The sequence below is a fragment of the Lathamus discolor genome, chromosome Z (assembly GCF_037157495.1).
Source record: "Lathamus discolor isolate bLatDis1 chromosome Z, bLatDis1.hap1, whole genome shotgun sequence".
NCBI classification, from domain to species: Eukaryota; Metazoa; Chordata; class Aves; order Psittaciformes; family Psittacidae; genus Lathamus; species Lathamus discolor.
This window is the reverse complement of record NC_088909.1, coordinates 67,387,673-67,402,952: the sequence shown is the minus strand read 5'-3', so window position 1 is coordinate 67,402,952 and position 15,280 is coordinate 67,387,673. Positions and strand designations below refer to the sequence as shown.

The 15,280-nt window shown below is 41.8% G+C and overlaps 1 protein-coding gene across 9 annotated transcripts in view; it reads left to right on the top strand.

Moving 5' to 3' along the window:
• Positions 1–15,002, top strand: part of AOPEP (aminopeptidase O (putative)) — a 197,469-nt gene extending 182,467 nt beyond the window's left edge. For all 9 annotated transcript variants that reach the window (XM_065661655.1, XM_065661654.1, XM_065661651.1 and 6 more), the window contains 3 exons: positions 8,574–8,660; positions 11,271–11,415; positions 14,200–15,002. In XM_065661655.1, coding sequence (XP_065517727.1) covers positions 8,574–8,660; positions 11,271–11,411 — 228 coding nt within the window. In that variant the 3' untranslated portion in view covers positions 11,412–11,415; positions 14,200–15,002. The remainder of the gene's footprint in view (positions 1–8,573; positions 8,661–11,270; positions 11,416–14,199) is intronic.
• Positions 15,003–15,280: the final 278 nt, after the last annotated feature.

Sequence of the window (15,280 nt, the reverse complement as noted above, 5' to 3'; positions counted from 1 at the left end):
ACTTGTGATGTTGGTAGAAAAAAACCCCTGTGGTGATACCAGGTACTGTAGCCGTTATTGTAGGTGGGCATTTCAGTAGGGTGTCAGAGAATGTGGATGGGATTGTATGTGAGATGGAGAGGCAGTTGTGGTGATGATGCCTTTTGGATAAGGTGTTGGCTGGGATGTATACGTATGCTCAAGCCAGCCTTACCTTGTGGAAGTTTTGGGGCTTATTCCTGCAGTACTTACTGGTATGGGCTGCAGTGTGAGGTTCATTGTACCTGGGGCTGGGACCTGGTCTTCCTTCCCCTGCCTCAGGGGCACAGGCTCTCCAGACCCACGGTACCCTGTCATTGCTTGCACACGGGCTGTGCAGCCATCCTCAGCAGGGCACACAGCAGGGAGAAGGGACAAGTGGGGATGAAGGGTGGGCGGCAACAAAGCCCTAGGAGCACCCGGCAGCCCTCAGCGGGTACAGGAAGGCACAAGGCATGTCAGGGTAAAGGTACAGGCACAGGGCTAGTGCTGCAGGGACTTACCCTGCTCTGGTGCAGAGTCCTGCTGGGGCACCAGCGCTTCTCCCAGTGCCAGCAGTGCAGGGAGTTTGGTGGCACTGCCTAAGCCTTTCTTCTGCTAGCGGCCAGAAGGCAGCCCTGCTCCTGAGAGCCAGCAGCACCACTGGAAAGCAGAGCTCAGCACACATCTCCAATGAAATAGTTTGAAAGATAGCCTATGACATCTTTTCTGCCATCTGCATCTTGCTGCAAGCTGTGAATGGCAGTAATGCTCCAGCATGCTGAACAGGCAATACTGGAAAAACAGGGGGAAGGGGAAGCATTTCGTTCCAGTGTAAGTACTGTATTTGTGGTTTTAATTAAGGCTTATTTTTAAAAACCTTTGTTTTCCAAATCGAGTGAGTTCATGTGCTTTGTTAAACATTTCCTTACCTCACATGCACTATGAAGTTGTCACAGTACCTTTGCTAGTGGCCCCCTTCTCATCTAACCATGCTGTGGGGCCCTGTCCTATCATGGCTTTGCTGATACACTGTAAAAGAATGAAAACTGGAGGTCAGATCCTGTTGCGTGCCTGTCTCCTGTTAGAAAGAGGGAGGAAGGGCAGGCTGAGGAGCACTGAGATTACAGAATTGGGCATCCTAAGTGAGTCACTTATTTACAGTGACAGCTTTGACACCAGAAGAGAGGCATTGCCTGTGCCACCTTTGAAGAAGGATTAGACATGGCTGCTTAGTCTCTTGCTTTTTCTGACTTTCAGAAAATTCCCATCTACCAACACAGATGTCACTGATTACAGATGGGGCCCACACAGGGAAAGAAGTGTCTCGTCTTTAATTGGGACCTCTCTGTTTGTGAACCTGAGATGGGGGAAAAAAGGACATTTGTCTTTTCCAAACAAGTCCTCAGCATGTGCTTCACTGCCAGCAATGAATCTTGTCCTGAAATGCTGCCCTTTGGTCGCTATGCCTTTTTGATCACAGAGAGAGCAGCAGGGATGGGCTCTGCTCTGCTTGGACATACCTAAGCAGCATGTGTAGGGACTCCTGGGTTTCTGTATGCTTATCCAGGAAAGAGCCTCCATGCTGGCTGTGGAGAAGCAGGTGTTTTATCTGGAGGTGGAAGTGGAGTTGTGTTTACGGTCTGCGATAGCTGGAGGAGAGGGATCTGATCAGGTTGCTCTTAATCAAGGCCGTGGTACTACACTGCATTGCGTAGAACTGAATGAATCCTAAAAAAGGATCATACAGTTGGAGGGGAGGTAAAGGATGGGAAAGAAATACACGCCCATAAATCACAGTTTAGAAGGTGAGAAGGTTCAAGCCTGCACCTATTGCTGCTTGAGGCTTGCACAGCCAATGGGAGCATGCTGCCTGACCTCCTGTCACACTTGTGCAGTTACAGGTTCAGATGCTGCCATTTGTCCCACAGTCTGCCATTGACCATACAACAGGATTTATTTTTTTAAGTTTTACTATACAACTGTTTTCTGTTACTAAATGGAAGTGGTTGCTGCATGAGCTCTACCTGCACACAGCACTCCATGTTGAGTGGAGGGAGAGACAGGGCTTGCAAGTCCCTGTTGCAGGTTCCCTGTTGCCAGCGCCTTTTGTAGTATGCAGTTGTTTGATCTATGCAGAAATACGAATCAGGAGTAAAATTAATTCAGGAAGTAGGGTATTGCTACCAATATTGCCAAAATCTGAAGTCTGTTATTCTGCTAAAATTGGACTCTTAAGTTGCTTGTTAATGGGCTGGTTCATACTCCATGTCTTGGAAGTATTTAGACCTCTAGATAATCCTCCTCAAAATGACAATTAGGTTGTGACAAAAATTACTTCGATTGGCCAGTTCATTCTTACCTTAGTTTCCTGAATGACTGTGCTACATTTTGCTGCCTTGTCAGTGGGCTGACATGCTTGCACTGTGGGATGCACATAAGGAAAGGAGGTTGTCTGAGGTGGCAGAAGCTGGGACAGGGCTGTCTGTACAATCAGTGATGTACTGTGCGTGATGAGGCTCAGTGAACTCAGTCAGCCTCGGGACCAGCTGCCCCTATACCAAATGAACAACAGTTCCTCCGGTATTCAAAATGAAAAGCAGCATGATTAAGCTGGGGGGTGGGGTGGGGTGGGGGGGTGGTGTTGGAACTAGATGATCTTAAGGCCCTTTTGAACTCTAACCATTCTGTGATTCTTTGCAGTGTTGTCAGAGGAAGGGCTGTGAGGCCGGAGAGAGAACTTTGGCTATGAAAATTCTGGGAAGTTTTGATCCAGAAAACAAGCTCATTTAATCTGTTAGACAGCTTCTTTGCTCAGTCTCCTGACAAACACTTGGCGTACATAATGATCACAATTGCAGAATCCTTGTCAGAATGATGCATCCATTCTGCTTGTATCCAGTAGGCTTTTGGCTATTGAATACATTTTTTGTGAGTGCCAAACTGATACTATGTCAGCACAGTTGAAACACACTTGGCTGTTTCATTGCTCCTTCCGAGCTGCTTTAGCATCTGATCATCCCTGATGTTCATGAAGCCAAATTTGCATGGTAAAGCATGCTTATACTGTGGCATAAAGGACAGGAAAGCCAACTTGAAATTCACGCTATATAGAATGGAAAGTCACTGTTGCATCCTGACTGGTGTATTGAGGAGTAACCATTTCAGCTTTGACAGGAGGAAAAAATTAAACCATTAGATGCACTTTAAAACTGACAATTTTTGAACTGCAATTCTTCCATGTTAAACAATTGTAAAACCTGGTGTTTAGTCCAAATATTAATCTGTAACAACAGGCATTATTTCTTAAGTACCTAGGAAAACGATGTAATATGTGAATCCAGTTTATGTGTAGATAGGAAGAGACTGGTGATAAATGCTTTCAGATGGAACAGAACAGCACTGTGGTGCTCTGGAGATACTAGCTTCCGTGCTAATTAAAACTAATTTCTAGTAGCATAGGTTCATTATTTAAAAAAGTTGCTCTGTATCTTTTCCTCTACAAGTTAGACTGGAGCCTGTCCTCTCAGAGTCTTCAGTTAACATGTAAGATTCATGTGTTAAAAAATAATTGTTTTCAATAGAGTCCAAACCTATGTTTTATAAAGATCACAAATGCCTCCTACCTTTAATAAGGTTTCCGTTTTATTGGACAGTAACTCTTACTGTATTTCAAATTACCCCATTTTCTAAGATCTCAAAGTATTTGCTTTTGTTTATTGATTTAGATTTGTTGTTTTGTGGTGCCTTTTAAATTGTATCCAGCTATTAGCAAAATGTACTCGTTTTCCCTGAAGCTAGTCTCCCATTCTTCAGACCAAAGGCGTAGTAAAAACGCTTGGCTTTTTTCTCCCTTTAGTAAAGGCATGGTTTAAATTACTTGCTTTCTAAGTCTTACTTGTAGACCTCAGAAGTAAAATATTTATTTTTTGCTGTATATATATAATGGAGAACATTAGTAAGCTGGATCATTACAGTATAAAATATAAAACTTTCTATGAGGATATTTGTTTTAGGCTTGTCTGATTGTTCATGTGTGGAAGGGGAGAATAATACGGAGTATGCAAAGTAATTTATCACCTGGGTCAAGAAAAAAGTTACCACTTTAATTTAAGATGTGTTCAAAAGAGTTTAAAATACTGTTGGTCAAGTATGTCGCTGAGGACTTTCCTTTTGAAAGTCAAGCCATATATTTGGTGCCTTAGATGGGTTTAGTCAGTCAGCTTCAAGCACCATTTCCCAAAGGCCTCGACCCAGGCTGCTAAAACAAAGGGGTCTGCCTTAGAGGTGGATTATTAGTATATGTTATATTTCAGTTAAATAATTATACACAACAGCTTGCGTTGTCTGAGAACAGACTAAGTCAGCATATTTAATCTTGGTTTCTCAGCATCTTCCCTGCACTGCCAAAATTCAGGTAATGCTTGAGTTGCAAATACTGTTGCGCTGTATTTTGTATTTTTCTTAAAATGAAACTAAAGGATAATACAAGACCACTGGAGTTGTGTAAGTTGCTGCTTCTAAATTTGGAACACTCTGCTGACAGTAGCATCCCTTCAAGACATTTCATCTCAGTGCTTGCCAGTACTTAGATTATGATGTGGTTAATATTTATGAAAATGTACAAGAGATGGTTTCCAAATGTTGTACCCAAGACAGTGAGTGTCTCTGTGTTCTCCTAGCAATGAACCGTGCTTCAGAAGTGCACTACTAATATGGACTGTGTCTTGCAAACCAATCTTCCTTTAGCTTAAAAAGCTGGTAGTGGAGACGTTCACACCAGCTGTAAAAGCAGGGCAGGAGGCAAGGACAGTTTCCAGGCGGTGAGGACTCACCCACAAGAAACGGGAATTCCCAGTAGACCTCTATCAACCCATCCACCTCTTCTCATCCTTGGGAGTACTTGGTGTCAGCCACAGGCTCAGAAGGTCAGTACTGGAGGCTGAGAGAAGAAACTGCATTTCCCAGTTTGGCATGTGGGTCCCTGCTGCTGCCAAACCAGTAAGAGTGTGTGTGTGGGTAGGAGGAGAGTTACAGGTGTTGCTTCAGATCCAGACAAAGTTGTATGCGCTTCCTGCCAGCAGAAAGCAGGAAGCATTGCTGTAAATTGCTTTTCAGGTTCGGGTTGTACTGTTTATAGTGTAACCAGCCAGAACTACATACGGTATGCACCTCCGAGCCATGCAGCAGAGCACAGCGCAATGTGTAGAAGATTCAGATAGGAGTAATGAATTCCTATATTTGCTCCTGGTAGGAACAGAAAAAAAAAAGAGGAGCATATACAGGATGCGGTATGATTAGCTCAGCCCTACCACAAGCTACGTAGTTTCCAGAATTTCCTTTTGAGACTGGTTTGTTAACAGTGCCTGTTCACATGACTCATTCATTAGGCTGTGAAGCTGTGGGGCCCGTTTTACTTTTCTTGATCTAAGCACTGGCTGAGACGTTGGGAACTGATGGTTCTTTTTCCATCCTTATGCGAATAAAATTCCCATGTTTGTGGTGTAAGCCTAGTGTGTGGATTATACTAGAAAAATTACTTATTTATAGTGTGTGTACCAGAGGAATGACTGTGTTTGGTCTAGGAGCAGTTTGTGTTACATGGCCATCTATGTGCCACACTGCATGGGGGGTGTAGGGGTCAGGAAAGTAACCAATATATATGTTCCGTCCAAGTAGCAGTGAAGATCTCAGTGCCAGCACTGTGCAGGTCACCCCCTTTTTGCTCAGAGCCATCCTCAGGTTCTGTGCTTTGCCCACTGGGTCCTGTATGAGACAAGGGAGAGGTGGTGGGGCCGACCCTCCTCCTGGTTTTGCAGGCCCTTCGGCAGCAATTGGTTCTCCTGCAGCTTGCTTTGCCACGGCAGCATCTGGGCATTTTGGAAAACGGGAGGCAAACGTGTAATCTGAGGATAACAGACATGCTGCTTCTGCCCCAGCTGGAGAAACACCAGCATGTCAGGTCTGGAAATGTGCCAGGATTTGTGCTTTCCCTGGGAAAGAAGGGGGGAAAAGTGAAAGAAAGAAAAGCATGTGCTATCCCAGGCCTCATTCAGCGAATAAATACTTTTCCTTTAAACTGTTTGAAAGGATGAGCCCTGTGGAGGAAGGAAAAAATAAGGGAAGAGGCACAGCTCAATTGTTGCGTGTTCTCCAAAGCCATTGGGATTCAGATAATCCGGCCATGATACAAATATAAGGCAGTCATAAATGACATTAGATGTGAGGTTGTAGGACCACACGAATGCCTTCACAGGAAGAACATCTCTTTTGATTTCCCTGCAGCTATTGCAGTTGCACCAGAAAAGGCGTGATGGGGATGAGCTGGCTTGTGCACTATGTGAGCCAGGTCCCTGCTTCCTGTCAAATGCACTCAGAAGTTTAGGCCCTAAAGTCTTGTGACCTCTTACTTTAGTATCAATAAATATTTTAGTAACTGCAGGGGCAAAACCAGCTTCATCAGGAGGTGTGAAGAGAGTCCCACCCCAGAATGCTTTATAATCTGCTGATGGAATGTTCTCACTCATGGCGCAGTTTCAGACACAGAAACTGGACCTGAGGGTTCACCTCCTGAGTAAGCGCTGTAACTGATGAGATGTAGAAGAGCAGTGATCACAGGAGAGTAACCAGTCTCTTTCTCCTTACGTTTCTCATACATGTCATGAGAATACATAAGGATTTCTTTAAATATGTGCAGAACAATGTGTATCAGATGAAGATATACAGCCTTTTAAACATGCTTGTATTCTGTTCGGTTCACTCACTCTGTGGATGAGAGAGCCATATGCTTAATTTTTGAGCCTTGAAGGTTTGGTCCTGGCATGAAGCTGCTCAGTATTATGAGAAATGCTCTGTAACAAAGCAGGATTGGCTGGGAAGATTTACTAGTGAAATGTCTTATGTCTCCAGGGAGAAGCAGCAGCTGGGCAGGGTTTTGAAGGTTTACATTATGGATATGGGCATCTATAGCAAAGTGAGATGAATCTTGGAAAGCCATTTACTTTTGTAGATTTAGCACTGGTTCCTACTTGCAGGAGTCTTAACAGCCCTTATTTTGTCAGCAGAAAGCTTCAAGAGACTGCTTTCATTCCCGACCATCCATTGCACCGTAACTGTTCAGGATCTTACATGCTGTGAGTGCAAACTCCACACAGCCACAAAGCCCCTCAGTGTTTTATTTCATTCATAAGTGGTGTTCAAACTTTTCATTGAAGAAGTCAGCTGGAAAGAGGCATCAGGTACCCAAACAAGGACTCTTCGGGACCTGTGAGCATTTATCACTTGTTAATTATGCTAATAGGATTAGCATCTAATTACATAAAGTCTGTGAAATTTTTTCCTGAGATGAAAAGTTGGCAAGGACTAGGACAAGGAAGGTCTTTTCAAATACCGTATCTCCAAGAGCAACAATATACTTCAGTGTGACATTCTTCCCTCCCTTTCTGGCTTCCCTTCTCAATGTTACCAGTAAATCTGTCATTCAGAAAAAGGTACATGTTCAGTTACTCGACATGAGCACAATTTGGACTTGGTTTTGCAAACTGTTAGAACTGCTAACACTTTACTGTGACAGGTTGTTGTTATTGCGTGCGCCGTCTTTTGAAAGATGGTAAGAACAAAGGCTGAAACAAAAGGATTGCGAGGGTGGAGGACTTCTATTGCATGTAACTGTTTTCCTTTATAATCAGCGCTGAGCAGCTAATGGAAGATAAAATGTTAGGCTGATCACTGCTTACAACTGAGGAAGCTGTGATGGAGAGTAAGATGACAGTTATGCCACAGAAGCGGCTAAGAACAAATCAGAAATCTAAAGACAACAACAACAAAAAACACCCAATTGTAATTAATGTTCACCCTACTTAAAAATGTTTTTCAGTTGTGATTTGCTTGCAAATTTCCATGTTTTTCATTACTGTATGTTAATAACTGTTTTTGTCAATGAGCATTTGGTAGAACAGCCCAGCATTTTAAGTGCTTTGCAAGGTGCTTAAAATCTCTTATCGTCAAAGATAGGATGGCAACTGTGTTTTGTTTAACTGAAAGCTTCCTGTTTCATGGCTTTATATATAACTCTTACCTTGGCATGGATTTAATATCAGTACAGAATTATACTTAAGCCTTTTTATCCCTTGGACTATACACTTACATAGGGGAAGTTATCAGTTTTATCATGTGTCTCTTCCAGACGTTTCCAGTACTAATATCCTCACCCTCCCTGCTTCCATCAGTATAAAAGAAACCACCTCTAGCCTAACTTAAGGGGAAAGAAATCAAGGCTGAAAACAGTGGAGGTGAAGATGCCGCAGATCTGTGCCTGGAACCAGGAGTTTGTCATTAGGCATTCTGGGTTTCCAAAGCCTGGGCTTGCACGTGTAGAGCGCTGCACCGACCGGCTTACCGACCGGTGTTGAGAGGCACCTGCCTGGCTGCTGGTGGTGGGGAGACAACCCACAAAAATACCCAGACCCAACAACGATGACGAAACAAAACTGATTAGAGATGTATCCTTTATCAACATGTACGCAGATACAAAACAGTTTGTGTTTTTTTCTCTAATATTTTTTTTATTCCCAAAGGTTCGGCATCGGTGGTGCGAGCTTATTGTTAAACACAAGTATGTGCCTGGGTATGAAGATGTTGAGAAATTTCTCAGAGAAGATCAGGTCAGTTACATTTAATTAGCCCTTTCAAAATAATCCACTTTTTGACACTCTTAGTATGAAACCAGATTATTTAAACATACTTTCTTGTTTAAATTTGTCAAAAACTGAAATGTGTGTTTAGATTTTGCCTCTTTTGCCCTTTAACACTGTAGTTCAAGGAAGTTTATTCAACCCCTCAGCATGCTGATCCTCTGATAAGTGGTGTAATAGGGAATATTTTCTCCTCTCCTCCCATATTAGGTAAGGTAGAAATGATGCTAGGAAGATACTTCTCAGCATTGGTTCCTTTTTTAGGATGACAAAGGCAAGTATAGCTCTGAATGTTAATGCACAGATATGAGCTAGGTGCAAAGAAGTCAGTGCTGTGCTGACTTCAGGCTTTCAAGATGATGTCCAGGAGAAGCACAGCACAGTGATATATATCCAGAGAATGCAGGCCTTTCCATGGTTAGGAAAACGTTACCAGAAGATTTTGAAGGTCTTGAAAGGCTGGCTGCATGTGGCATCTTTACTACAGCTTTTTATTTACAGCTTTATGGACTTACAGTTCTAATTGCACATCTGCCTCGTTCTTTCTACTTCACCTTCATTTATTTTTATTCACTATGAACTCTACAATTCACTGCCTAGAATGACTGCTCCATATTTAAAATGGATGTATGTAAAAAATAGCAAGATAGGTCAAAGTCTAGGCAAGATATTAATGTTTTTACCTTTTATGTTGACAACTAACCAAGCCGTTACAGCCAGTGAGGTTTTTGTGATTTCAGGCAAATGCACTTCGTCACAACAGCACAATAAAACTGTTGCTGTCTTTCTTCCAGTTCTGTAGTATACCTCCTGTTTATACCTCAGCCAATAAACAGGAGCCAAACATCCTGGCAAGCTCTCTTTCTTAAAAAAAAGAAAGAAAAAAAAAGGAAAAAAAGGCAGAAACCAACATTCTTTATCAAAATAAAGAGTTTTATAGATTGTGTGTATGTTCATCCTGTGGAAGGATGGAGATAACCATCGTAGAAGTCGTGGTGGAGGGGGAATCCATGAGTTCATAAAGCCAAACATACTGACTTGCATTATGTTTGGAACAGATACTATGCCAAATAAAGACTAATGTTTTCTGCAGTGCAGGGACATAATTCTCGCAACTTGTTTTTAAATGTAATCTTCAGTATCTTTCATTTAATTTACTTACCCCAGCAGTGCATGCAGTTTACAGCACAAGCAGCTTCTGGAGTGACTACAGCTCAAATCAGAGCACTTACCGATTGTGCAAGATTTAGCTTTTTTGGAAATCTGGGAGAAAATGCAAATGTAACTATTTTCAGGTCTGCAGAAACTCTGTGTGTTTACTACTTGTTAATGTTTAGGCTTGGGGCGAAATTATTAACACTGGGTAGAGAAGGTAATTCCTGTTTGTAACAAAACTCCAACATTTTGAGATGCTCTGTGAAAGCAGCTGGAGCCTATCTCCGAAGCTGTGTGTGTGCCTAGTGCAGCTACGGATGCTGGAAATGTGAGGTCTTGGGTCTCTGGGTGGCAGAACACACACTTAGGGGATTGTCAAGTAAGCTGGCAGGTTCCTACCACTCTGGGACTTTTTCTTTTAATGCCAGTCTTTGCTAAACTTCTTCCCTTCCTACTGAAGCTAATGTTTTGTAAGGCTTACCAGCAATGGTAGAAATTGTGGGGAATAGTACTAAAAATTGTTTTTTTCAGTGCTATCCAATTTTATCCTCTTAGGCAAGTGTCCAAGCAGTAAGTACAACTGTAAAAGTCACTGTGCTAACCTGCTAATATTTTGTCACATGTATAATACCATTTTGGTAAATGCAGATTAACACTTACTGAACTTCTGTAATTAGGCAAAAAAACATTGTATCATCAGAACAAAAGGCAATCCCCTATTAAGTTAGACAGTGCTTTGCTACCTGCCATTGAAGGGGTTGAGACCTCACCTCCAGGTGCTCAGTTGTCTTTCTTGAGAGCTGCTGTATCCAGACTGAGTACTTAGGAAAAGCCTGCTGCCTTATCAAGCCAGAATTTGTGCATGTTCAGGCTGTATCTCAGATGTAAAGAGAAGAGTCTGAAACACAGAGCTGACTGAGTTCAGTTCACATCCAGTTACTGCCAAATGGGAATTTTAGAGTGGACTGTTTCAGTTGATGTCCTCTTCATACATGTGTGTGTAAAAATCCCAGTTGGACAGAAACCATGTAATGGAAGGACAAAGCTGTTTTCTTAAGGGGCACTTGGAAATATTTGAGGTGGTGGATAAAAGAAAACAGATTTCAACTTGAAAAGTGGCAAGAAAAATGGAGTGAGAAAGCATTTTCTTGTCACGACATAACATATGCCCCTTATATTAGTATCCTGTTTTACACACTCAATACAACATACAGACAAGCATCCTTAGGCTAAAGAGGTCCAGAGAAAACTTCTTGTTTGGACGGAAGGGTAAATGCTCTAGAGTAAATGCTATTTTATGTGGTTTGGATTGTCTTGTTTTGTTTTGTTTTGAATTATATGAGTACTAGAAGGTCAGTAGAATGAAAACCAGCTAACTAGTTATTACTGGTGATAGGATGCCTGTGTATTGTGTTCCTCTTTCAGGCAATGGGTGTGTATCTCTACGGTGAATTAATGGTGAATGAAGATGTGAAACAACAAGAACTTGCACGTAAATGCTTTGCTGCAGCACGAGAACATATGGATGCATCCTCAGCCAAAGTGGTGGCAGAGATGTTGTTCTGAAGAGGTGATTTTTCTTTTTAGATTAAACACCCGGGCTTTGCCTCATGCTGAAATAATGTGCAGGCGTAGTAAATTTTGGCACACCATAGAGCTTGCGGCTGCTTTGCTCAAGAAATAACTCTTGCAAAAAGTATCTTGCTTTTTTTTTTTTTTTTAATTTTTTTTTTTAATTATTCTTCCTATTTTTAATTCCATCTGCTGTAGCAGTGGGTTAGATAGACCCTAGCTGGAGAGCATGGAGCATGGCTTTGTTGTAAACTTTGCAATAGACTGTACAAGAGGCAACTGTAAGTCTGGCCAGAGTGGGCCAGGCCTCACCTGCAGTTGTTTCCCATTCTGTATTCTTAACTCTGCTCACAGAAATTGCAGTTGTGCAAGGAGCATTTCTGTTTAATGAAGCTGCATGTTGACTTGATAGGCAGCACAGTCTTACAATGGATGTATGAAGCTTTGTGCTTGGAAGCAAATCTGAATCATGTGAGAACAAGCTGATAATTCAGATGGTTTTGGGTTAAGAGTAGTGAGGCCTTTGAAGACTGGTTACGAGGTAAGAAGAGCAACCTTAACATGAAAAAACTGCTTACTGTCATACATAATCTGAAATTAGCAGGGGAAGGAATCACCAGAGAAAAAGCAGAATTGCAAGAAATGTCTGTGGAGTAAAGATTGCTGCAGGCTATAAACTGGTAATTTGTAAACATATTCTCCATTTCTCAGTGTATTTGAGTAATCAGAGGTAAGCTTACAGTGTCTGTACATGCACCTTTAACGCACAGCCAATTAGGATTGGTATGAAGGTCTCTTCCAGTACAGCATACCTCAGATTTTTGCTTGATGATATAACCCTGCTGACACTCTGGTTGCCTTGGTTGTTCACATAACTTTACAGTTGATTTTTGGTGTCAAAATTCAGGCATCTGTATTATCAAAATCATCAATTTCTAATGGGTACCGAGCAGAAATCTTCATTTTCTCCCATTCAAGCCTGTACATGTAGCAGTACTTGTAGTGAACACTTGAATTTCTGGTGTTTATTTTATTTATATGAAATATAGCAGATGATGTATACCATGAAAACAAGTTTGTTTATGAACAGCCATTTTGTTCTTTTGTATAGACAAGAATTATGCCTCCCAAGAAAATTTTCAACAATTTTTAGTCTAGTAAATGCCTTCAAGTGTCTGAAGGCCAGAAACATGGAGATGCAGTCTGTTCTGGCACTGTATACTAGGAACTGTCTTCGATATTTCCTTCAATAATAAAATGAAAATCAAAATTTGTACAAGCTTCTGGTGGTGAGTATCTAACATGGGAAAATTACATGGTGATACACATGTTAGCAATAGTTTAGAATTGCCCGTTTGGCCTTTCAGACAGACTAGAAGTGCATGGTGAGCTATAACATAAAATCTGAAGGTACTGTTATGGGTACAACACTTCGTGTGACTGCACAGCTTTCTTTTAATGTTGTGGTTGTTTGGGTTCCTGGCATGATGATTTGTGACTTAAGATTAAAATCACATTGCCAGGGATTACCACACAGCTATAACCAGCTCTTCGTATGAAACTCAGCGTAACTACCTGATCTGTGCACAGCGTGGAATCTGCCCTGTCCGTGCAACAGGAAGGCAGCAAAGGAAAGCAGCAGATGCCTTGTGGAAGAACCTGCTCTGGTAATTAGCTACACGGAGACAGGAACCTCTCTGGCGAGGTGCAGAGCTTAGCTAATTGGTGAACAGTGATTGTTTCCCTCTTTGTTCACAGTGGCTAAGTTCTACACCTGAAGAGAAGGGTTGAAACTTCACTTAATGTCAGCCTGTGCAGGGCAGAGAGCATTTGCTGGCTGAGATTCCTTGCTGCTGAATGGGCAGATTTACAGTGAATGCATGGGTGTGAGATGCAGGATACCAAGGATATGAGGCAGAGATGACTTGGGGAGGACCAAAGACTCTTGGCTTCAGTAGAGAATAAACAGCACTCGTCCAGTTCTCTGACCTGCAGATGTAAGGCACTGCTTACCATAATTTGGTTACCATGCTTTTCTAAATGTCAGAGTAAATAAATGTATGTGGCTTTAACCTGGAATTGTCTATAAAGCTTTGTTTCATAGTCTTCTCTCTAATGGATGCTGTCATGATCTCTCTGCAGTTGTAGCTTAGCATCGTGTGTTGTTTGCATGAAATTGTGGCAGCTCCGGTTGGAAACAACATACAGCTGCTGCTGTTGTTCCAGGCTGTTGATGGACCCGTCCTCCGGTGCCTACTGAGCTGATATCAGTTCTGATTTTACACACTGGCTCAGTTCAGCAGGAACAGGAGTCGAGCCCTAGAGCAAAAAAAGATGTACCCTTTGTCAGAGCCTTTGAGAAATATTACTGTTTTCTCCCAAAACCCAAATCAGTATACATTATGTGATGTCCTGAATGTTAAACATTAAATGGCCCAAGGTGGAAAAACTACCTCAGTACTATACAGACAACTGTTGGCTTGAGATGAGAAGGTATGTGGATATGTAGCATATCACACAGTATTGCTCTGGTAGCTGACCGCCAGCATTAGTTTCAGAGTAACCTGCTAATAACCAAGCGAATGTGCTTGTACTGTGAATCTTCTTTGTTTTCTCCAGACCTTGTTGTGGCAGCTCTAGAAATCTAAAGAGATCATTATAACTCTGTAACCACAGTTCTGTTCTACCGGTAACTCCAATTAGAAAGCTGGGGCAATCAAGAATACACAGATAGTCCTTTATCATGACAGAGTAATAACTTCTACTGCTGTTTCTGTTGCAGGAGAGATGACAGAGAAACTCTTTTAATAGATCTCCTACTAAACCCTGATGGTACTAGGATTTCTTTGACCCAAGACATCAAAGGAGGGATTATGTGACTGCTAAAACAATCATCTGACAGAAACATTTACTTCTCAGTATTTATGTCTTCCAGAGGCGCACTGTACCCGAGACCGCATGCATACAAAACAAACTACATTTACTGTGGCTTTAGGTTGTTTTTTAGTACAAAAAATTTGGGGTTTATCCTTGCTCTTTGATGAAACAACCATTCCAGTTCGTAGATGCCAGGGACTCTTGATTTGAATAATTTCATGCACTTCAGTAATTTGGCTAACATTAATAATCCCTGAAATTCAATGAAACTATATTCCATACTTGTTTAAAACCTTTATGCCAAATTAAAAAGAGAATATAAAATTAGCAGGATTTGAGGTGGGGCTCGGGAGATGAATTGGAAGGGGAAATACCTGTGAAAAGTGACCAGGTATCATCCTGGAACTACAGAAAGCACAAAACCGGCATTCTCTCTCTGTCTTGTTTAGGTTAACTTTTACCAGAAATACCAGACCTTCCACTTTCTGAAATGTCTTCCATACTGCTGTGGTGCTCCTTTTGCACAGTGATTATATCGAGTGTAGCTCTTCTTTCCTTGGAACATACTGCCCCACTGATCAGAAAACATCCTAATTGTTCCTTTCAGAGAGTAAGAATTTAAATTGCACAGATTTCTGAATGTCCTTACGCGTACGCTCTTGTTTTACATCAAATACTGTTGTAAAAATAAATACTTTTTGTAAGTATGTTGAGTCTTTCTGTTGCACAGTGGTTCAACATTAATTTACCAGTTTAGGAAAAAGAATTACCCCAGTTCTGCTTTTGCAGTAGGAGAGAAGCAGCTGAAAGTCATTAGTTAATGGATAGTAACAAGAAAAATGGAATGTGGTAATTCATTTTATAGTTCTGGTGGTCAGAGCCTGCCTCAACAGCGACTTCAGTCAAATGGCACAGCTCTTCTTTACCTCGCTACACTGTCTGATGTGCACAGTGTTAATACCTGAATTATGGGACACTTGGCAACT